General features: G+C 53.3%; 1 protein-coding gene across 9 annotated transcripts in view; it reads right to left on the reverse strand.

Annotated features, from left to right (window-relative positions):
- Window positions 1-617: 617 nt before the first annotated feature.
- UBE3B (ubiquitin protein ligase E3B) overlaps window positions 618-24,122 on the reverse strand; it is a 46,453-nt gene continuing 22,948 nt past the window's right edge. For all 9 annotated transcript variants that reach the window (XM_024977189.2, XM_005217808.5, XM_015475464.3 and 6 more), the window contains 13 exons: window positions 22,555-22,673; window positions 21,651-21,765; window positions 20,769-20,868; window positions 18,764-18,883; window positions 14,584-14,760; window positions 14,365-14,475; window positions 12,417-12,554; window positions 11,997-12,062; window positions 8,787-8,845; window positions 5,795-5,977; window positions 5,197-5,308; window positions 3,524-3,616; window positions 618-2,687 (listed from right to left, as the gene is read on the reverse strand). In XM_024977189.2, the coding sequence (XP_024832957.1) occupies window positions 2,496-2,687; window positions 3,524-3,616; window positions 5,197-5,308; window positions 5,795-5,977; window positions 8,787-8,845; window positions 11,997-12,062; window positions 12,417-12,554; window positions 14,365-14,475; window positions 14,584-14,760; window positions 18,764-18,883; window positions 20,769-20,868; window positions 21,651-21,765; window positions 22,555-22,673 (1,585 nt within the window). In that variant the 3' untranslated portion in view covers window positions 618-2,495. The remainder of the gene's footprint in view (window positions 2,688-3,523; window positions 3,617-5,196; window positions 5,309-5,794; window positions 5,978-8,786; window positions 8,846-11,996; window positions 12,063-12,416; window positions 12,555-14,364; window positions 14,476-14,583; window positions 14,761-18,763; window positions 18,884-20,768; window positions 20,869-21,650; window positions 21,766-22,554; window positions 22,674-24,122) is intronic.

The following is a 24,122-nucleotide window of genomic DNA, read 5'->3' on the forward strand; positions in this document are numbered from 1 at the left end:
AGATGGGCAGGGTTAGATGGGTTTTCTGCCAAGTGTAAACCTGGGCTTGTGTGACAGGATGAGACAGGGCTGGCGTGGCCTGCAACTGCAACCTTTGGTAAGGGAGGAAAGCTGAACACACCCAGAGGAGCTGGAAAATCTCAGTTTGAGCATTTTCGAATTATCTGGATTCAGCAGACACCTGTCACCGTATTATGTTACCGGGTGAGACGTGTGATCCAGGGAGGGGCTGCCTCTGGAGAGTGCGTGAGAAGGATGGGTCGGGGTGGGGGACATGGAGTGTGCCTAAGGGACTTGAACTTTATCTGAAAGGTGACTAGCGCTGACCCTGGGGAGGCAGTGGCCTCGGCTGTCTGCTGTCTCGTCCTGAGTCCTCTTCCCACCACGGGAGCCTCGGAGCTCTTTAAGCCCCAGATGCCCCATCGTCAGCTCTCCAGAAGCTTGGTCGAAAGCGCTCCTTCCTGACATGAGAAACAGAACAGAGGGACTTCCCTGGTGGTCCAGTGGTTTCAGACTCTCGAGCTTCCATTGCAGGGGGTGTAGGTTCAATCCCTGGTCGGGGAACTAAGATCCCACATGCCACCAGGCATGGACCAAGAAAATAAAAAAGCTGCCACTGTGTGCTGAAATACAAATTTAATAAAGTCTTTGATCATGTTTTAATCCATAAGTTATCTATGAAAACAATCCCATCCCCCACAACTTTTCAGAGCCATCAAGAGCCATCACGGTGTCTGTGAACACCAGCTAGAGAAGTACAGGTTGGGGGCTTCATTAGTGCAATTCTGCCAGCCGGAAGTTAAATGAATTACAGACTACCCCTCTTCATCAAAAGAGCGAGCTGACAGTGGTGCACAGAACCACCTTCTGCGATCCCGCCCAGCGGCCTCCTAGGGAACGCACAGCAGACCTCTTCCTGTGGCTGACAGTCCTTCAGGCCCCGGCATAAATGTACCCACCTGCCCGGAGCACGACACACACGTGTAGAAGAGACTTTCAAAGGAACTGAGTGTTTAGACAGGGGCAAGTCCACAGAATCTGAGGTTACTAATGTATCTTAAATAACAATAACAAATTCCTGTCTGTCCTTAGATTTCTTGCCGTCTTCCCATCAGGGAAAACACGCGCTCTGGTTTTTAGAACCGGGGCTCTAACAGGGCCAGCCTGGGCCTGGGCAGGATGCCACTACCTGGCTGAGACCCCCTGCCAGAGGCCACAGAGATAAGTCCTGCCTGCTTTGCCACCAACATGAAGGTTCTTTCTGGAAGGGTTTTTTTTTTTTTTTCTCTCTCTGCTTGGAGGAGAGTTATATGGCGCACCCTCCACTGGCTCTGCAGGGCTGAGGGACCGGGCACTCCTGACCTCTCGTCTGGCTTCAGTCTGGGTGGCAGGGACACACGGGTGCGGCGGGCGAGGGAGCGTGGCTGTCTACACAGACACTAACAGGGCCTCTGCCTCGATTCCCTGGATCTGGAGCACAGTCCTCGTGACAGAGGTGAAGGTGACGGCAGATGAGTCCAACGGGTTGGAGAAGAAAACGAAGCGCAACACCAAACACCAGCCTGGAGCACCCTCACGGTTCCTCGGCCTCGTGAGCCCCCGTCAGCGTCAAGGGCTCCCGGTGCCGAGGAAGGATGGGGCGCAAGACCCACGTTTCTGAGGACTTCTACCATCTACGGAGCGAAGCCACTGCCAGACGGGACAGGGACCTTCAGCTGGTGTGTGTCCCTCACTGGACTATAAGGGTGGCCAACAAGCAGCCAGCGCCTGCTGGAAGCAGCTGCTCTTCAGGACTGACGGGTTCTCTCTCCCAAGCTCAGGATGCTGATGTGAGTGCCCAAGATGGGAGCGGGCCGCCGAGGACTCGGGAGCCCCTGAGGGGAGAGTGGGCAGGGGACCGCTGCCGTGGGAACACGGGGCTCCCAGGTGGGAACAGCACCCCCAGCCCCCGGTGCCCCATGGTCTCCCTGGCAGGTGCCTCTGCTGCCCTGGGAGCCAGCGGGCCTGGCTGGCTGCAGAGAGGCCGCTGCGGAAGGGCCGGAGGTCGAGACTGTCGGGTGCATAGAGGCGTGGCGAGGCCTTACCTGAGAGTTTTCAGAAACGGAAGGGAAGCATCTCCCGCCTGGTTGGCTTGGTGGGTTCAGGCCCACGCCCTGAAAACCACTCTGGAGCCTGGGGGTTCCTGGGACTTGTTCATGCACGGCTTGCTCAGGAAGTTAAGGACCAGAAAGACTCACAAAAAGACCAGACTATCAAAAAGAGAAGCCCGGCTGCCGTCACAGGCCCGGGCGCGAGGCCCTTGGAAAGCGGGAAAGAGGGACCGATGATGGCCGAGTCTGGAGGTTTATTTCCAACACCCGCTTCCCGTTAGTGTCACCTGGAGAGCGCTGGGTCGTGTCCTCATGTGCATCCAAGCTCTTGAGGCCACAGGGGCATCTCATGGCTATAGAGAAGGGCTGAGGCTGCCTGGGAGCCTCAAGTCGGCAGGGCAGGGGCTAGGAGAGCTCGAAGCCCGTGTTCATGCTGATGGCATAGCGTAGCTTCTCCCGCAGGACGCTCTTCTTGCTGTAGTTGGGCAGCTTGAGCAGGTTGAAGCAGGTGGAGGAGGTGGGCAGGCGGCCGCCCGGCTCCCGCTTGCGGATGGTGAAGAAGCCCCGGAGGACGCTGCCCAGGGTGTCCCCCGTGTCCTGCAAGCAAGCACAGCCCACAGCCTCGGGTTGAGGGGGGCACCCTGGGAGAGGGCCAGGCTGGTCCCCCCGAGGAGGATAACTGGAGAGATGGGTGCCCGGGAAGCGAGCCTGACTCCTCAGGTGCCCCACAGAGAGAGGGGCCTGCATGAAGCAGCTCTGAGAAACAGGGCCTTCTGGTCAACTGCTAACTATCAGTCAACCAATTCTCAAAGAGCCGGAGCGCTCACCGTCCACATGTTTTGGTAACATTTCTGAAACAGCCTAGCATTTTCTCCCTGATCTTGGCAGCACGGACTGTAACTAGGGTGGCCTTCCTTCAATAAGGGGGTGAGAGTCATTTGGTGTCACCTAAGAGGAGGGTGCAGTGTGCAGACAGGGCACCTTGGAGAGCAGCGACTGCTCAGAGACCCCTGGGTTTTCATGGGGGTGAGAAACGTCTAACGACGGCCACCACCCAAGCACCCACTGTGGGTCAGGCAGCGGCACACGGGACGCGGTCACCCCAAGGGCGTCCACTGTCCCTCTGCAGAGGAGGAAGTTGGCCGCTGGCCCAGGTGTGCAGAGCTGGAAGGTAGAGAAGCTGGACTTGAGGCCTGAGCTTGTCCCATTCCTGAGCCCACATCCCAACCCCTCTCCCACGCTGCAGTTCAGACCTGGAAAGTTCAGGGAGGCACGAGCAGCTACGAGAATACCCCACAGGTATTCTTTCCCAAGGGAGTCATGAGAAAGGGACCGCCTGGGGCACCAAGGCGCAGAGCGGCCCGCCCTGTAGACACAACCGGTGAGCACCCTGCCTGGTCGGTGGGGCTGGCCCTACCCCAGCAGTGGTATACCTGATCATCCGACACTTCAACACAGCGGATGGAGAAAGGAGGCTTGAGGTAGGCGAATCCCAGGAGTGGGGGCCGGGAACAGCTCGTCACAAACTGCAACACAAGGCAGGGCCGGAGTCAGAGTGGGGAGATGCTGTCCATGGGGGGTGACCAAAGGACAGCACCGGAGAGGGAGGAGGCAGGGGGCCCGCTAAGCATGGCAGGGAGAGGCCTGTGCCGAGGGCTGAGGCTCCAGAACGTGCATCACGCCACCAACAGCTCGCTCGCTTGGCACCTGCCTGCCCACTTGGCAGCTCAGGCACACTGGCATGATGACTGCAGGTGGCAGGGCTGTCCCTGTGAGCTTGGCCCCTGACCAGCTCTCAACAGGCTGACCAATACCTGGCCTTGGGAGCCAGCAAGGCTGAGGGTAGACCAAGGCACTGGACGCCCCCAGTGGGCGCTGTGGGGCCAGCCTCGTGTCCTTGCTTCCGCCCTGGAATTCTTGGCATCTTTCAGACAGCAGTTCCCGAGTCATTTCCATGAAGGACTAGCCCTACCTGGACAGAGGCATCGACCCGCCCGGAAATCCAAGTGCTACCCTGCCCAGGGAAGTCCTAAGAATCCCTTCGCTTTCTTCAGTTCGACATCAGCGCAACACTTTCCCTTCTCGAGGGGATCCAGGGGCCTGCTACTGACAGCACTGAGCTGGCGTCAAGATTTCCTGGCAAGATGAGTGCTTGGGTCTTAAAAATAAAGATTCCCATTTAAACAATGTTATAAATGGTAGTGAGATTCCTGAGACCGTCCAAGAAGTTTGTGTGTCGTGCTTCAAAAGCCGTTTTTACAAAAACTATTGACAAGATATATTACTAGCCTAATATCCTGTGTTTTCCACCAGAAAGACTGTAGCAACAGACCTGGTTTAGAAGCATTTCCACCCTGAGCTGAGTCCACTGTGAACCCGATCCCCTCTAACCAGGCCTCGGGCATTGCATGACTCCAACCATCTGAAGGATGTGGAGACAGACACGGGAAGAGTCTGTGCTCCTCCCAGTTCGGGCTGCTGGGGCCCGCTGCCTGCGGCCGTCCAGGGCTGCTCCAGGGAGGGAGGCGCGGTCAGCCTCCTGGGATGGGAGGAGGGTCAGAGGGCAGGGGCAGCTGTGGGGCTCTGCCATCGTTACGTCTCAAGAAGGCACATCCCCTCCTGTCGGAAGGTTCTGGGGCCGCCCCCAACCCCTCCTCAGTGTCTGCAGCCACAGAAAAGTGCAAGCCCAGGACGAGGGACTGCAGGTACGGGGACAGGCCACCGAGAGACACAAACTCACCCGCAGTGAGGGGCGTGAGTGCATGCTTAGTAGAGACCTGCTTTCCTCTTCCTAGGAGGCGGGGGAGCCATGCTATAGGTTGGCAGAGACTGATGCTTACAAGAGGCCCTGTTAGAAAAACTGATTCTCTCTTTTTTTCCAATAGGTGTGATTTTTAAAAATTTTTATTTACTTGGCTGCAGCAGCTCTTAGTTGTGGCATGTGGGATCTAGCTCTCTGACCAGGGATTGAACCCAGGCCCCCTGCATTGGGAGGACAGGGTCTTAGCCACTGGGTCATGAGGGAAGTCCCTGGAAAAACTGATTCTCCTGATAATTAGCTTCTGGGACGATGGCCCCATGAACACAGAGGTAACGTATAAACTACCTTCAGAAACATGGCTCTCTCTTCGGGCGTGAAGTCAGAGGCAAGGATATCCCAGAGCCAGATGATGACCCTGTGGCTCCCATGGAAACCTCCGTAGTACACCGTGTGCTTCCTGAAAACAACACAGACAAGGGCTCAGCCACACACGCTGCCGGGCGCGTGCAGACACAGGCAGGCATGGAATTCAGACAAGCGGCACAGTGAACTCTGCCCGGCCTGGATGACGACCAACTGCTCTTATGTCAGAAGTTCATGCCTTCATAACCCCTGGTCCCGAAAGCCCAATGGGCAGAGTGTTGCGTGGCAGGCCCTGGTGCTCCCCAGCAGAAGCTGACAGGAGACCCTGAATCTGTCTCCCAGGACTTCGGAGAGCCCCCCCACCACAGCCTCAGACTCTGCTTCCCCTTCTTAGTCTCCAGAGAGACAAGGGTTTTGAGCTTTTCTTCCAAAGCAGTTCACAGGGAAGGCAAGATCAGGGAGGCGGAGTCTCTCTGGAAGCAGGACCCTGAGAACCCTCCAAAAGGAGCCCGGTGAAGGAGCAGCGTGCTTTCTGGGAGGCCTAAGAATCTCACTCTTGCCCCCCGCACTCGCTCCTTACTTCAGATCTTCCAGATCGATCTCAGCATTGTCCCCAGAGATGAGTCGCTGCAGCTCAGGAGTCGAGAACATCCGGATCCACTCAGGCTTGATGATGGAACGGAAGCCGCTAATGAGGGCAGCTGTCTGGTTCTTGATTTGCGTGTGCATTCGAAAGTGGGCCATCAGATGGATGTAGCTAATTCTGTCACCAACAGGGGAAAACAACGGAAATTAACGGGGCAGGGCGGGAGGCTGACCATGGGCTGGAAGACGAGTCGGTCAGCTCTGAAGCGTCTCTTACACAAACACAAGGAGCGCCAGGGCATTTCACCAGGACAACAGCGACGAGGACGACAGCTCTCCTGGACAGGCCATGGCCGGCCACCGGGACAGCCTCGGTGTCAAGGGCATCACCTCCTGCGCGCCTCCCCAAGCCAGCAGGTCAGACAAGGGGGTACCACTCCACCATCAAGCATCACAGTGAGCCGTGCTCCAGCTAAGGAGAGGGCCCTTCTCAGTACAAAGGGACTTTTATTTCATTTCATCCTTTTGGACATAAACCATTTAAGATACTATTCAGTTCTCCAGAGAAAAACTGTTTCATGCTGAAACTTTAGGGGATGTCCATGGTGGTCCAGTGGCCAAGACTCCAAGCTCCCAGTGCAGGGGGCCAGGATTCAATCCCTGGTCAGGGAACTAGATACCGTATCTGCAACAGAAGATCCCGCGTGCCACAACTAAGACCTGGTGGAGCCAAATAAATAAAATAAGAAAAGAAAAGAAACTTCGGTCAAAATCTTCCTAGACTGGACAGAGTCCAGGCCATGAGAAGGCAGGGCTGCGGAAAGTTTTAACCACATGCAGCTGGCTGACGATTAGGCTTAGGGAGAAGTCAGAGCACCAGCAAGGGTTCCTAGCGGCAGGTGCAGCTCACGACACAACGCAACGCCTCAGGCCAGGGGACAGCGCTCCTACAGGCTTGCCAGCACGGCCGATTTCTTAGCAAACCATATACTCAGAGACGGAAGACCGTGAGCCCAGCCCAGGGGCAACTCTCAACATTCCAAATCTGTACAGTCCAAATAAATCTGTTTACCCCATGATGCACAGATCTGAGTTACTGACCTTGGAAATGTTCCTGTTTTAAAAAAGCTTCCAGGGGCTTCCCTGGTGGCTCAGTGGTAAAGAATACACCGGCCAATGTAGGAGACGTGGGTTCGATCCCTGATCTGGGAGGATCCCACATGCCTCGGGGCAACTAAGCCCCCGCGCCACAACTGCTGAGCCCATGTGCCGCCACTACTAAAGCCAGCGCGCCTAAAGCCTGTGCTCTGTAACAGGAGAAGCCACCGCAATGAGAAGTGCGTATACTGCAACTAGAGAGCAGTTCCCAGGCGCCACAACTAGAGAAAAGCCTACACAGCAACCCAAATAAACATTAAGGAAAAAAGCTTCCATTGGCAAGCCTGCACGTGATACACTTAAACATGACTTTTTCTATCACTGCTACTCCTTTCATGGGCTCGTTGAAGCTGGTGATTGACAGTTTTCCTTTTTCCAAAAGAGAGGCAGGGAGCCTGCGAGACTTTCCTGGCGAACACCCAGGAAGTGCAAGATCAGGCCTCCCCCTGAAGAAGTGGGTCCTGGTGATGCCAGGCCTTTTAAAGAGCCTGCAAAACGGAATGCCCTTGCCCTCATAAAACCTACTGAGGTTTTATGCTAAGAACAGGGAAGAGTTTGTGAAATGACCTTCCACGTAGGTTTCTAGGCAGGACAGGAACCTCACTCTGACTGCATCAACCCACCTCCACTGGCTGCTGGACATACAGCTCTGACCATCACCCCCGTGCCACGCCTGGCAAAACAGGGCCCTCCTGAGGGGGGATACACGTGACGATGGTGGGGTCACTGCTCTCATTTATTAAGGCCCTCTGTGGCAAGAGACATCCCAGAAGATACTCTGCGTGTGCTCTTCTGTGAAATCCTCTGGAGGGATGGTTGCAGGCACATGGCAGGCAGGCTCAGGACCCACCCTGCTCTCTGACACCCCCAGGTATCTTCCTCCCACCCTGTGGTCCCTGATCTTTCTCAGCTTTTGTCACACGAAGGCCCTGAGGCCAAGAGCCAAAACTGCATGACGAGAATCAATCAATCGTGATGATAATTCAGTCTGCTGTACTGACAGTCTAAATAAATAAAAGCTACCCGAGCGCGGGGACTAACCGATCCGACCCGAGAGGGACGTGATGCTTGGGACAGCAGCTGTGACGCGCATCTGATCCCCGTGACTTACCGGGCAGGGCTAAGCTCTCACCCGTCACCGAAGACAGCAAAGCTCAGATGAGCAGTTCAGACGCTCAGCTAAGCCTGCTGACAGGAGGAGAGTGGCGGACTGACAGAAGGGCCAACAGCGACTCCCTGTGCCGGGCCCTGCGATCAATTAGGCGAGGACGGGCTGGGTGCACACATGCCTGGAGGGGCTTTGCTCTGAGGGACCACTGCTGACAGACTCATAAAAGGCTGCTTTCTGGGCCAAGGCTGCCTCGCCCTGGGTCTCCCCAGGATGAGGCCCTGCCTGCTGCATCTGAGTTCATCGCTGCTGTCTTTGAGAATAGCGTTCTATACCATGGCCACACACCCTTGTTCCAAAATGATCTCCTCCTTCGAGGAGTCTTTCCACCTCTGCGCCCTCTGGGTTCAGGACCACACACCCAAACGGCTCAGAACCCATCTGTCTGCACCTACAGCCGTCATTAAATTCCTAGCAACACCGCTGCCTGGGTGCCTCTGACCTTAGAAGTGCTACTGCAAAAAAATAAATTGTCAATTCTTATTCTGCAAATCGAATTTAATACGACTTCGGCCTATGAACTGTAACCAGTAAATTCCATTATGATATTTATGGCCTCTTTCTACTTCGATCTATCTTAATAAATTATCAAAGTAAGCCTGGAGAGCCAGAATGAAGTCCTTTCAAGTGGTGACCTTAAAAACTTAATTGCCATACTCACTTATTTTCATTTGTAACAGGAATGGTCTTCCCTCCAGGAACCAGTTCATGGCAAACAAGCTGGAGGAGAGGAAGGGGAGCAATTACTCAAGAGATTTCTAATGAGGAAATACGACTTCCCGAAGACGAAAGGCGCGACGCTGACATCCATAATAATCCCAGGAGGAAGATGAGTCATGTGTGGGAACAATAATTTCCACAGAAAGCCAGGGCTCAAATATCAACAAGCAGGCCCTGCCTGATCAATAGGAAAGGCTCCTTCTCATCTCATCCTCGTTCACCCGTGTGGATTAAGGCTCCGGGGTGTCGTGGAGGGGAACGTGTTAGTGAAGAGCATAAGAAGATGGGTAAATAAATGGAGGCATGCTGGCCATGCCCTGGAATACAGCGGCGCTATTAGGAGATACGATGGCATGACGCTGGTCCCAGCAACGACTCATTTGACAAGTGGCACTTGTGAGCTAAGCAAAGTGTGCCCAGGGAGACGCAGTGACCCTGCTAAGGCCCTGGGAAGCTGGCCTCGTACTACGAGCTCCAGGGCAGCTCTCGGACCACATGCACACTGGGGCTCGTGCAGGGGTCCAGGGATCCAACTGGAGGGGCCGGGAGCCCTGTGGGGGAAAGCAAGACAGAGCGAGTCTACGGGGAGCTCCTCTGCCACCGTAACTTCAAGGGTCTTTTTTTCCCTGCTCTGCTGTCCATGCCGAGAAGGAACAAGGACAGGATTCTGTTAGAGGTCCCTCCTGTTGGGTGGCTTCGGCCCCGTCCCAGTCCAGATCCTTCGTTTGGAACAGCTAATCCTCACCATGGTAACAAAAAGCGGGAGTCACTGTTCCCTCGAGAATAACCCCAAAACGCACTGGAAGTAGAGCAGGGTCTCTGTGGAGGACCAGCAGGTCTAGGCTGGGTCATGGCAAGGGGAGGCGAGTGCCCTCCCACCTGACAGTGTAGGAGAGGGGTTTGGGCAGGCAGAGGAGAAGGACGCACAGACAGACAGAGCCCCAGTCTGTGGGTCTCCAGAGTAGGGCAGGTCTCAAGACCGAGAGCTAACTGTGGCTCAGATCATGAACTCCTTATTGCCAAATTCAGACTTAAATTGAACAAACTAGGGAAAACACTAGACCATTCACGTATGACCTAAATTAAATTCCTTTCAATTATACAGTAGAAGTGAGAAATAGATTTAAGGGACTAGATCTGATAGACAGAGTGCCTGATGAACTATAGACGGAGGTTCGTGACACTGTACAGGAGACGTGGATCAAGACCATCCCCAAAAAAAAGAAATGCAAAAAAGCAAAATGGCTGTCTGAGGAGGCCTTATAAATAGCTGAGAAAAGAAAAGCTAAAGGCAAAGGAGAAAAAGATATACCCATTCGAATGCAGAGTTCCAAAGAATAGCAAGCAGAGATAAGGCCTTCCTCAGGGATCAATGCAAAGAAATAGAGGAAAATAATAGAATGGGAAAGACTATAGAGATCTCTTCAAGAAAATTAGAGATACCAAGGAACATTTCATACAAAGATGGGCACAATAAAGACAGAAATGGTATGGACCTAACAAAAGTAGAAGATATTAAGAAGAGGTGACAAGAATACACAGAAGAACTGTACAAAAAAGTCTTCACAACCCAGATAATCACAATGGTGTGATCACTCACCTAGAGCCAGACATCCTGGAATGCGAAGTCAAGTGGGCCTTAGAAAGCATCACTATGAACAGAGCTAGTGGAGGTGATGGAATTCCAGTTGAGCTATTTCAAATCCTGAAAGATGATGCTCTGAAAGTGCTGCACTCAATATGCCAGCAAATTTGGAAAACTCAGCAGTGGCCACAGGACTGGAAAAGGTTAGTTGTCATTCCAATCCCAAAGAAAGGCAATGCCAAAGAATGCTGAAACTACTGCACAATTGTACTTATCTCACACACTAGCAAAGTAATGCTCGCAATTCTCCAAGCCAGGCTTCAACAGTATGTGAACCGAGAACTTCCAAATGTTCAAGCTGGATTTAGAAAAGGCAGAGGAACCAGAGATTAAATTGCCAACATCCCCTGGATCATCGAAAAAGCAAGAGAGTTCCAGAAAAACATCTACTTCTACTTTACTGACTACACAAAAGCCTCTGAATATGCAGATCACAACAAACTGTGGAAAATTCTTCAAGAGATGGGAATACCAGATCACCTGACCTGCCTCCTGAAAAATCTGTATGCAGGTCAAGAAGCAACAGTTAGAACATGGAACAACAGACTGGTTCCAAATAGGGAAAGGAGTATGTAAAGGCTGTATACTGTCACCCTGCTTATTTAACTTCTTTGCAGAGTATATCATGCAAAATGCCAGGCTGGATGAAGCACAAGCTGGAATCAAGATTGCCAGGAGAAATACCAATAACCTCAGATAATGCAGATGACACCAACTACCCTTATGGCAGAAAGTGAAGAGGAACTAAAGAGCCTCTTGATGAAAGTGAAAGAGGAAAGCGAAAAAGCTGGCTTAAAACTCAACATTCAGAAGACTAAGATCATGGCATCCGGTCCCATCACTTCATGGCAAATAGATGGGGGAAACAATGGAAATAGTGAGAAACTTTATTTTCTTGGGCTCCAAAATCACTGCAGATGGTGACTGCAGCCTTGCTCCTTAGAAGAAAAGCTATGACCAACCTAGACAGCATATTAAAAAGCAGAGACATTACTTGGCCAACAAAGGTCCGTCTAGTCAAAGCGATGGTTTTCCCAGTAGTCATGTATGGAAGTGACAGTTGGACTATAAAGAAAGCTGAGCACCGAAGAGTTGATGCTTTTGAACTGTAGTGCTGAAGAAGACTCTTGAGAGTCCCTTGGACAGAAAAGAAATCCAAACAGTCAAAACTAAAGGAAATCAGTCCTGAATATTCATTGGAAGGACTGATGCTGAAACTGAAACTCCAATACTTTGGCCACCTGATACGAATGATGCTGGGAAAGATTGAAGGAAGGAGGAGAAGGGGATGACAAGAGGATGAGATGGTTGGATGGCATCACCGACTCAACGGACATGAGTTTGAGTAAACTCCGGGAGTTGGTGATGATCAGGGAAGCCTGGTGTGCTGCAGTCCGTGGGGTCGCAGAGTCGGACACGACTGAGTGACTGAACTGAACTGAGGGCAGGTCTCAGGGAGCCAGAGGAGGAAGGGAGCAGAAAGCCCGGCCAGAGAAGCCCACGTACCTGACCCATGACATCCTCATCATACGACAGCGTCAGGCCCAAGTCAGCGATGTCCCCATCGTACCGCTAAAGCAACAGAGAAAGGGACAACGTAGGGGCTGGTGAGTCCTACATCCCTGACGGCTTTAACACTCTCCTCTGACGACGTCTGCTTGGACGGCTACCACTGTGGCTGCCATGAGACTTGAAGCAGAGGAAGGGGCCCCTCATCCCCTGCAGGAAAGAGGCTGTGAGTGTCAGTCTCGGGAGAAAGTGCTCAGGACACAGGGGCCTGCCACGACTAGGGAGTGGGCCACTTCCCCATGGCAGGTGATCCCATGCCTCCCATGACAGCTGGGCAGAGCTGGAGCCTGCCTGTGGGCATCCCTTCCCTGAGTCCCTACGGGTACTCAGCCAGGCCATTCTGCCTTCCACACTGACCTTGATGGATGTGAGGTTTTTGTAGAACTCTGAGTCCAGAGAGGGCAGCTCATCCACAGAGCTGTAGAAGACGCTGTGGTGGTGCCCGAGCAGCTGGCTCAGGAAGAAGGACGCGAAGGGCACGTCGACCACGATTCCCTGCCAGAGAGGAGGCGGGAGCTGCCACCTGCTGCCCGGGACCCCATCTTATGACCTCATCAGGGCTGCTCGGGCTGCAGAGGGGGCTCCGAGGGCCCCAGTGACACCTCTAAACACTGCCGAGATGTTTGCTCTGGACGACGATGCCCCCTAGCACTTACAACACCGCCGAGTGCCTCCTGGGGACCTCATGGCACAGTGGTTGAGGGCCTCGGCTCTGCAACCGCACAGCTCAGGCATCAAACCCCAGCTGCCAGGTCACGGGGCACCAGCTTGCTCATCTGTAAATGCGTGCCAGCAGAGCCTCAGCTTCAAGGGTTAACCAAGCCGGGTGGGGGAATGCTTCCAGAAGGAAGGGTAGCTGAGTGTGAGGCCCTGAGTACAAGGCCCGCAGGTGTGCTCCAGGGCTGCGATGAGGTCTGGCCACAGGAGGGTGTGTGAGGGAGGGGGTGAGCGGGGAGGCCAGGGAGGCAGGAGGGCCCGACGGGGAAGTGCTCACGAGCCTCCCGGAGCCTGGATTCTCTCCCGAGGCCTGGGAGGGCTCCCGGCAGGGACGTTCGGATCTGTACTTCCTGTGGGGAACGGTTGGGAGGCCCCTGCAGACACTGGGAGTGTGCGGACCAGGGAGACGGAGAGGGGAGAGGCAGGCTGACTTTGCGACACCCTGTCCTGAGGATCACGAGGGGCAAGTGAGTGAATGCAGGCCGCTCCTCACTGGGCCTGGGGTGTCCTTGCTGCTGGAGAGGGAGGAGGCAGAGACTAGGCCTGGGAAGTGGGGGAGGACGTTTACAAAGCCAGGAAGTCGTGCCTTCAGCTGGCCCAGATGCTTCTGGGTCTCGTCAAAGCTACACATTTGAAGGAAAAAAACACGGCAAACGACCAGGAGGGGCCTTCGGATTTTGCTTGCTTGTTTTGTAAAAAAAAGAAAAAGAGGGGGATCAACTGAGAAGTGTTACCATTTTGCAGATGTGGAAAGGGAAGCACAGAGAAGGCCACCTAACCGGGTCAGGCAGGAGGAGGACTGGAGGGGACTTGGACTCAGACGGGGCCCCTGACATCATCATAGCAGGGACTGAGACCATGGATGGGGCTGTTTACACAGGGGGAATGATGTATTATTCGAGACTCAAAGCATTTTTGGCCCACGTGGCCTCCTTTCTCAGCCGGGCCTGCAGCGGGCTATGCCTCTGGAGGGTGTCCTGGCCTCCCTGGCCTCTGTGAGGGGTAGGATGTGAGTGTGGCTCAGGGGTCAGCCCCTGGGGTGAGAAGGGAATGGTCCCCTGCCCCTCTGGAGTCCACTGACAAGGCCACGAGGACAGGCGGTGATGGGCTGGAGCGGGAGCTTTACTTCCTTCCTGGGGAGCAGGACCAGAAGGGCTGGGGACCCAGCACCACCTGGAGGCAGTTCCGATGGCTGGGGGGAGGAGGGTCTCAGGAGAGGGGGACCAGGAGCCAGGTGGGCTCCCAGGGTGGCTGGGAAGTCCACACCACCCCAAATCCATGACATCGAGGAGCCAAAGCTCAGACACCCTCCCTTCTGGTAACAGTGACGCTGGCAGCCCTGACCTGCCAGAGGAGGCGTTCACCTGTATCAGCTCATTTCCTACCTACAGCGACCGACAACCAGCTCTTATCCACTACCTCACTGCTAAGAACATGGCTGGTGCTGGTCCCTGTCCCTGTCCTTGACTTGATCTTCATGACGGGTAATCGCCATTACGTGCGTCTGGTCACCTCCACATATACGAAGCTCTCCGTACTTACAACATTTTATTTTCCATTTCAGCTCAATGGTCCTTAAGATGTTTACCTCGTACACCGCCTTCCCCAGCATCTTGCCCACAAACTCAAAGAGCTGTAGGTAATTCTCATGGATGTAGGACGTGGGCGAAGGGTAGAGTCTCTCGTCTCCACTGGTCGTCTGCAAGGCAGAAGGATGGGGAGGGGCAGGGAGGTGAAATGCCTCCACTTTTCATCTGTCACCTTGAATCTGGCTGCCGTCCATTGCGTGCTCATGCCCTTTAAATACCTTGAATAGATTGAGCGCTGGGTCGAACACTCTCTTGATTATCTCTTCCAAGAACTCCTTGAAAACACCGTCTTGATCAATCCCGGCCTCGTCCACCCCGAGGTCGTTGACAAACTTGACGCGGATGACGCCCTTCATGGCGTGCTGCGAGAGCTGCCGGAGCTGCTCGTAGCCGTCCTGCAGGGGCAGAATTACAGTCCATCAGGAACCAAGGCCCCCTGCGTAATTCAGGGCTCACTCCTCAAAGCTCCGTCTCCCCCGAGTGCAGCCCTCCAGGCGTCATTACTAAACGTGTCAAGAAGCACAGGGGCATGAGGAGAGCCTGGTAGAAGAGGAATTCACTTTGGGGGATGTGGCTTTCCCACTCCTGGGCAAGGGGAGACTGCCCTCGGGAGGGTGCCTAGCAGTGAGATGGACAAACTGGACCAGACGCGTGACGACAAGCTCTCGGTCATCAGGATGAGAGAGACAAAGACAAGGTGAATTCTGGGAGGTGAATAAAAGTCCCTCACCGCTCAACTCCTGGTACCTCTGCCCAGATCAGGAGAGGCTGTGAGTCCTGCTGAGAAGTTTAGGTTAGAACCCGAGGGCACTGCGGAGCCACAGAAGGGTTGAGGCAGAGAGTGACACGGCTGGCTTTCTGTCTTAGGAAGATTTTCTTTTGGAAGCAAAGCCGAGGGCTGGTGGGAAGTGGGGAGATGGGTGCAGGGGTGATGCTGGGCCTAGGGGAGGGCAGGGGCAGTGGGAAGAGAAACCTCAGCACCTCCGGCTTGCAGTCCACGCCCGAGACGGAGCCATCGGGCACGTATCCCTGTTCGGAACCTAGGATGTGACGTCAGTGTTCTGCTAGATAAATCACCACGCTCAGTTTCTCTCTTGGTTCTGATCTGCTGAGGTCTTCCTGCTGCCTGATCCTGTCATTGAATGGATTCCGTGCATGTGGGTACTGACGGGCAAGTTGCTTAGGCTTTCACTTCAGAGCGGTGACTCTAAAAAACAGTGCTTGGGACAGGACAGGGCCCAGGGGTAGTCCTTTGGCCTGGCGTGAGAAGCCCCACAGCTTAACCAGGGACAAACCCGTGTCTTCAGAACTGTCCCAGAACAGGTTACAAATCAGCTGCCACGTCTGTCCTCTCATGCATGGCACCCCCAAGGACAGGGTCACGAGGGCCCCCCGTCTTACTCAGGAGGTAGGCTCCAAAGTGAGTGAGCAAGGAAGAAAAATTACCTCTGAAGTCCCCTGAAGGAACAAGAACTCGATTTTGAGTGCATGGTCCTGAAAAGGACTTTTTATGCCTATGAAATGTGAAAACCATTAAGTTGGATGAAAAGAAGAGAAAAACAGGAAGTCATCATGCAGCTGCCAGGGCTTTTAAGTCACTCTGCCTAAATGTAAGATAATGATCTTGGCGCTGAGTAGGGGATGGGGAGAGAATCCTAACAGGTCCTGCAGGAAATGCAGGTTCTCCACCCTGCACCAAACAATGCCTGCCTAACTCAGAGAGACTTAGGAGCTATGTTAGTGTCACACAGACGGAACAAGAGGGTCCATGTGAAAGCCCTTAGCACAGGGTCAAGCTCACGGCCGGCGCGCCAGGAATGTTTGCTGGACTCAAATCTCAATTTTGAGGGACCAGCCCCACATGAGCCTCCTTCTGAAATACTGCAGAGAGGCATTCACTGCCTCCTCTGCCACACCTCCTACTGCCCCCACTGCCCTCTCTCGAGAGTCCATCTGTGCCCGGAGCGGGGAGGCGAGGCGGGCGGGGAGGTGAGGCAGGGGCCAGGAGCACAGCTTCCACGCCCAGAGCTGTCACCGACGGCCAGCGCTGTCACTGGGCTCCTCCGGCCTCAGTCTGGCCTCTGATGGGGTGAGGCGGACGAGGGTGTGTCTAAGGTTCCTTCTAGTTCTGAAACGCTGGCACCTGGCCCCTGTTCACCCCTGTGAGGGGAGGCCTTCCTGCAGGACTTCAGACCATTAACTGGAAACCTCCTACACAAGCCCCACCTTCAGTACAAACCGTAAAAAAGGGGACAGAATAAAAGCCCAGGAGATCAGCGGTTGAGTATCAGCTTGCTGATGCCCTCTTGTGTCCAAACCAAGCAAAGGTCACTGGGCTCCGGAGTTCTACTGACCCAAACCACTGAGTCTTGAGAACTGAGATAACTGAGTCAATGACCCTTTCCCCTTCCTAGTTCAATACGAACACCAGGGTTCAACTTAATGACATGATCTATCCCAGAGGAGCTTAAAAGACGAAAATGGACTTTGCCTAAAATCCTGACGGACCTCCCTTCTTTGATGCCCCTGGAGAATGTGCTGAGACGAGCAGGCTTGGGGTAAGCGGGCGACTCTCCCAGGACATCTGAGGCGGGTGGCGGGGAGTCTGTCACCCTCGGGAGACACCAGCTTCCACCACCCAGACGCCCTGTCATGCTGGCCACGTCAGAGTGGGCATGATGGGCGGCAGGATGGAGGAGTCTGACAGGAGAGGTGCATCCAGGCCCAAAGAAGAAAGTGCTGAAGAATCGAGTTCCTACAACACTATCGGGCTTTCTCTCCCTTGAGCTGAAGCAGAGGCTGAACTCTCTGGTGGCCCGCAGGTTGAGTTTAGTGGGTAGAAAGGTCCCTGGAGAATCGAGTTCCTACAACACTATCAGGCTTTTTCTCCCCTGAGTTGAAGCAGAGGCTGAACACTGGTGGCTCACAGGTTGAGTTTAGTGGGCAGAAAGGTCCCCGGAAGACTGCCAACCTTCCAGATGGTTTACAAAGACCGACTAGTTCACAACACAAGATCTGTGGGCTTCAAAACCCTAAATTTTGAGTCTTCTCTTAAAAAGTCAGAGCGTTATGGAGCCCGAACCTCCGCAAGGCAACGTGCAGGCGGCCTCCTTCAGGGGTGCGTGTTCTCTCCCTGCCAACCCTTTCTTGCGCCCCAACGCTGAGGCTGGTTGTCAGCTGTCACTCATCCAGGCACTCGTGGGGTCGGTCCAAGAAAGAGCAGGCGAAGGGGATAATATTTCTATCTGTTTAGCAAAAAACCAAAATGTCTCTGCACTGAGACACTGTCAGCCAGTGTGACTCGTCCCTGTGACTGGCAGGGCCCCTGAGGGGACTTATACTTCTTATCCCTGCTTTTGAGACTGTCAAAATCGTCTTTTTACCACAGCTGTCTCTCCCCATCAGACGTCAGTGTCCATCACCAGTGGTAAGAAAACTCAAGCAAGTTCCCTAGGAGGGGCAAACAAGGTGCACACGGCCTGAGGCAGGGGTGCAAACACGAGGGGAGAAGGGCGGCCGCGGACGCCTGGCGCGGGCGGCTGGCACCGTGGCCCCGTGCTGACCTGGGGTCCCGTGACTGTACTACTGTCCTGCAGAACGTGCTGACGAGGAACTGTGGCCGGAGTGCAGTGGGTGGAAGTCCAAAGAGCAAGCGTGGGCAAGTCAACAGGCCGAGTCGCTCCTGGGAGCGGGGACACGGGGCTCAGTCACCACCCGCGCAGCAGCACAGATGGGCAGGCTGTGCACTGCACAACCCGGGGGAGCGGCTGGCAGGCGCGATGCAGACACTGCAGGTGCCTGCATCCGTGATGGTCACGTTCCAGGGTCTTGTTCCAACAAAACATACAAGGACAACTTCCTGATGTAGGGAGGCGAGTCTTCCGAGGACAGGCACCTATTTTTGAGTCACATTAAGTTGCTGTGTGGTGGGAACCCTGGACGCTAGGTCTGGCGAAGGTGGGCCACTTCACGTGCACTTCCTAAGTTTATGTCCACAAAGAACTTGTGGTCCTGTGATGGGTTTCCCAGGATAGCTCAGCAACTTAACGCCCAGCACTCCAGCTTCCACACTCATGGCTTGGTGTTGGGACAGAGTGCCTGCTGGGACAATGGAATCAGCACAGACCTGAGCCTGTCTGTCCTCGCTGTAGAGGTGAGGCTGTTCTCACTTCCTGGGGGAAAGGGAGGGAATCGCTGTGCAGGGGTCTCCAGCACGGAGGCCATGTCTAATTAAGCAGTCCTCAGGCTATCTGGCAGGACGAATGGGCGTCTCCTGCTCCCAGAGCCTCGGCTTCAGGGTCATCAGGTCAAGCAGCGGTCATTCTGTGAGCCGTTCAGGGGTCATCCACTGGAAATAGAAACCCCGCGGCTGAGCACACTCAGCGACAAGCTCCTCACCTCCAGCATCCGGGACCGGCGGATGGTGATGTGGGTGACGTGAGGGGAGGCCGAGCTGGTTTCCACAAGCCCCAGTTTCTCCTTCTCCTTGGTCACCATGTTTCGGAACAGGAGAACTCTCTGAAATGAGCAAAGGTGAGACCGGAAATGGGGTCAACAGTGGAGGATCCCAGAAAACACGCTGTGCAAAATGAACGAAAGTTAAGCGTGGGAGAGGCCCCCAGAACGGGACGCTCTGATGTGCGCTAAGGGAGGGAAGTGCCTTTTGAGAAGAGTGAACAGTCCTCTGCTCGCTCCTGGGGATTACAGAGATAGCTGAATCCGTGCCAGGGGAGAAAGGGTCCCGAAGGAGTGGTCCGGCTGCAGCCAGCGCCTGGCTAAGAATACTCTGGGCGAAAATCATTCTCCATGTTCAGCCAATAATTCACCGTAAAAACCCAACGGCAGCACGAGTTACAGAGGCTGCTTTATATAACCGTGCCTGCTCTAGAGGAAATCAATAGCGTGAATTTAAAAACACATTTCACGGAATTTTTTTCACCAGCAGAAAAAATTTTCAATGATCCTACTGTATAAAAGCCCCTGACCTTTCTATCTGCCTTCTCTGTGTCCTCAAGCACACTGCAGTCCCAGAGTAATATTTCTCAAGCATCATTTAAAAAAGAACCCTCTGGGGACAATGTATACGTGGATAGGTATGGCTAAGTCCCTTTGCTGTCCACCTGAAACTCTCACAACGTGGTTAGTCAGCTATATTCCAACAGAAAATAAAAAGTTAAAAAAATTAAAAATAAATAAAAAGAAGCCTCTTGCATTCTCAAGATTCTGACAGGCTCCCTTAGGAGCACATAACCTTTGACCCCACCCTATAATAGCACACTCAAATCATGTCAGCAGAATGTATAAATAGCAGCTCCAACCATAGCTGTTTTTTTGAAAAATGGAAATCTCCCCAAAGTCAAGAGCATGGTTAAATAAAAACATTGTAAGAACAACAACATTAGTGGTAATAATGGATAACTAGACACGAGGGGAGGCTAACACACTTTACTTGATCATTCTGTGAGCTCTCGGAAGTAAATAAGTACGGTTGTGACAGAAAAAGGAGCGGCCAAAACCACCTCCTGGGAAGGGGGGCTGCTCTTCACCCCCGGGCTTCAGGGCCCTCTGGCTCCCTGACCACCTTATCCTCGTCCACGAATGCAGTGAGGAGCTGTGCATGTCATCCGTGTGTTGAGCCCACCTCCAGCCCAGTCCTCTTCTAGCTCCAGAGCCCCATGTCTGCTGGCACTGAGGAGTCGCAGACCCGTCCCCTGCTCCCCAATCCCCCAGCCCCACCCTCGTCTGTACACCACCTCCGAGAACAGCTCCCTCTCACCCAAGCCAGAAGCCTGAGCATCCTCTGAATTCCTCCACTCGTCCCCCCGAATGTCATCATTCTCCAGGGCCTCCTTCAAAATCTCTTGACATCCTTGTCTTTCTATTCCCAGGGCCCCAGCCTGAGTCCAGGCCAGGCTACCATGACATCTGCCTCTCGCCAGTCCTCCACGCTACGGGCAGAAGGAAGCTTCCTAAGAAGAACTTTGACCAGGTGCCTCCAGAGCTAAAAACTCTCCAATGGCTCTTTGCTGCTCTTGGTTCCCCAGGCTCTTCCTGCTCCAGCTCCTACAGACCTCCTTGGCTCCAGCTCTGGATTCCACCTGGCCCTCCACTGGCCCCGAAGTCTCCCTTACCCTGGGCCTGTGAGCACTGTCCACTTCTGCCCGTGGCGCCCCCTCCCGAGACCCTGCCCTGGGCTCCTGCAGCATCCACACCATAAGACCTGAATGGCCAGTTCACACTGTATCTCCCAGCACTTGGCATGGTGCCTGGCACACAGTGAATACCCACTGGCACCTGCGTTGACGGAACGATTGCTTTTATTCATGTCTGACCATTGCTGGGACGAAAATGAACAGCCAGGACCTACGGTGGTGGGAGGAGCCTGGCTTCGAGGGCAACTTACGTTTTTGTGAGGAATGACGTGTGGGATGTACTGCAGGATCAGCTGGGCCCGCTTTCTGTCCTTGTCAAGTTCCTGGAAGAGCACGCTGGGTTTGAGATCCCTGAAGAGCAAAGACACGGGTTTGGGATAAAGAGCATGAATACCATCCTCCAGACAAGGTTGGCCAGCTACGGCCAATGGGCCAAATCCAGCCTGCTGCCCACTTTTTATAAATCAAGCTTTCACGGAACGTGGTCATGCCCAGGCTTCATGTACTCTCTCCGGCTGCTTCTGAACTACGATGGCAGCATTCAGTAGGGGCAACAGACATTGGCGTGCAAAGCCTAAATTACCTACTGTGTGGCCCTTTACAGAAAAGTCTACCAGTTACTACTCTAGTGGTACAACTTATAGAATTATGTGAGAGCTGATCTGCTCGATTAAAAAAAAAAAAAAAAGGTAGACATGATCTTACTTTTAGTTGTTGCAAGAGGATTTCCTCCACCCCACCCCCTAACGAACCCAGCTATGGGTTTTTTTATCCCACTAATCCTGCCAGAAAAAAATTGCCCTTTAATGATCATAACCTGTTGCTTAATTGGGCTGAAAAGAACCCGTTTCTTTCCAGTTTGCATATGAAGTATCTGCTAAACGTGATCTGGCTCTGCGGCCATAAATGAGCTCTCATCACGCTGAGTGTAACGGGTCCTAACAGAAGCGACTGGGCGGTGGCCTGTCCTGACAGGTGCTTTACAGGGACATATGCAGATGAAAGGACGGGATAAAGATGAAGGACCAAGTTCTCTTGGCCCTAAAACACGGTGTGCTGAGCACTCAGGTGACCAGTGTAATGGAGGGACCCCGGCCTCCGTAACCTGCCCCCACCACAAACCCGGCGCTCACTTTCGCAGCCAGTGGTCCTCAGGTGCGAAGCGCCGCCGGCAGTCCCGCTCGTACAGCACCATCAGCCACCCATGGACGGACTGGAACAACTCCAGGGTCTCGCCCTTGGCGTTCTCTGTGGGGTGAATAATGGGGAGAGCTACGGTCTGAGAGCTGCTCAGGACTGGAGTGGGTGGGAAGACAGCTCTGTCTCCTTCCGTCTCCTTGAGTCCCAGCAAGGACGTCATCTCCCTCAAGCTGAACGTGACATGGAACCAAGAGGATTAAGAGGCTCCATGCGTACACTCTAAGGAACTGTGGGGACCCGGGAATCGCTCAGACACAATCACGCATGCTGTTTCCCCACTTGGATGTCATCTAAAGGACCTTTTAATCAAAGTACACTCTAACTTAAGTGTGAGCAGGCGCATGTTTTATCTTCATGGAGATCAACTCAAAGAATCAAAAGGAGATTCAGGGCAAAATTAATCATGAATAATGGTGGCACAGTGGTAAAGAATTGGCCTGCAACGCAGCAGACGTGGGTTCAATCCTTCGGTTGGGAAGATCCTCTGGAGAAGAGAATGGCTACCCACTTCAGTATCCTTGTCTGGGACGGAGGAGCCTGGCAGGCTAGTCTATGGGGGTCACAAAGAGCTGGACACAACTTGGTGACTAAACAACAACAATAATCCTACATACACATGTAAATCCTGAAGGCTTCCTGGTAGGCTAAGACTTCCACAACCACACTGCTATGTTAAGGGATCACAGAGACTGGAGAAATAAAACTTCTAATTACATGAATGGAGGTGTATTTTTTAAATTAACTCTGATGGACAAGGCTAGGAATCAACTGTGGTTCTAGACTCTGGACTCCCCGGGTGGAGCGTCAAGTGAAAGAGGGCTGACATCTTTACTTTACCTACGATTCCATCCCAGATCATCTTAAACACAAAGGAGTTCAGAAAAGAGGAGATGGTGACCAGCTCTTCCAGTTTGAATGAAATCTGTTCTTCATAAACTTCAATGTCATCGAGGATCCTAAATTAGACAGAAAGTTACTCACAGTTCCCCACTGAAAAAGGAGAGATCTATACCTTACATTGGACAAAACAATGTTAAGAAATAGGCTCTAACTTGTCAATAAACTTTACAGATAAGATGGTCTGTGGGAGACTGGCTTGGGGGTAGAGACGAAGCAAGAGTGGCCGTGAGTTGGTAACTGTTGAAGTTGGTGACTGATATGGTACATGAAGGTTCATACTATTCTTTCCACTTTCGATTGATTTGAAATTGTCTGTAGTAGAAAGTTGAAGATACAACTGAGAAAGGAAAGATACAACACGCTCTACTCCATACTTTCCATATTCCTAAGGACCTGACTGTGACACTTGATCACGACTCATGTTTGAATTACCAAGGAATCCTGACTACGAGTCTATGGACGGAAGTAGTAGACTCTTACTCTGCGTCTGTGGCAAACACTAGGGGCGCTTAGTAGGTACCTGGCAAGTATCTGAAGGTGAATGAATAAATGTTTGAAAGACCATATGAATAAATGAGCCTTATGATGCAGTTCTAGCTAAAAATGTCCTGGGAGTTGCTCTAGTCTCACTTAACGGTTTGGCTCACTCCTGGGTCACCCTTGGCCTGGCAATTAAGGGTCTCTCACCGGCAGCCGCAGACCCCTGCTCTCACCTCTAACTGCTCTCTGAGCCCTCCCTACGTGACTCTTACCCAACCCGCCACCTACGTGTCCCTAATACCCATCTGCCAACGCCTCCTAGACCTGTGTGCAATTGCCTGAGGTCCATTCCATCTTTACAATTCTTTACTAATCTTTTGTGGAAAAAGTGAAATTAAAAAAAAATACCAAATACTCAAGTAGACACATACGCTTAAAGAAAAAGGAAGGGCAGGGGGCTCACATTTGTTAATTTCCTGCCGTGCCAGGCACCGTACTAACTCCTTGACATTCCTTGCCTCATTCACTCCCTATCCGATTGGTAATACTGTTTTCCATTCTACTGTTGAGGAACCCGAGGCTCAGAGAGGTTGAGCAACTTGCCCAGGGTGAGCTTGACAAGAACCGCCAGCACATCCTGACCTCTTCCTGTGCCGAGACTATGCTGAACACTGATCTCCCTTGCCTTGCCACACAGCCAAGAGGCGCTACGAGTTCCCAACTAGAGCTCAGGAAACGGGCCCAGAGAGGCGGAGGCCCTTCCTCCCTGGCCCAGGGTGTCTCAGCCAGTGGCTGGGCCACCTTCTGCACCCTGGCTCTGGAATTTTTCCGAGTAACTACTTAGCCCAGTGAGTAAGTAGCCAAGGTGTGGCCTGAACCCAGCTCCAGGGCCCCCAAAGCCCACATCGAGCGGTAGTGGCCTGGCTCTCCTGTAGAGGATGGGAGCTAACAAATGCTGTCTACTACAAGCCCCCCACTTTGTTAAACGTCTTGTCTGCCCCTTTTAACGATGGGTCCAAATGCTC

This window comes from Bos taurus, chromosome 17, assembly GCF_002263795.3.
Source record: "Bos taurus isolate L1 Dominette 01449 registration number 42190680 breed Hereford chromosome 17, ARS-UCD2.0, whole genome shotgun sequence".
Classification (NCBI taxonomy): domain Eukaryota; kingdom Metazoa; phylum Chordata; class Mammalia; order Artiodactyla; family Bovidae; genus Bos; species Bos taurus.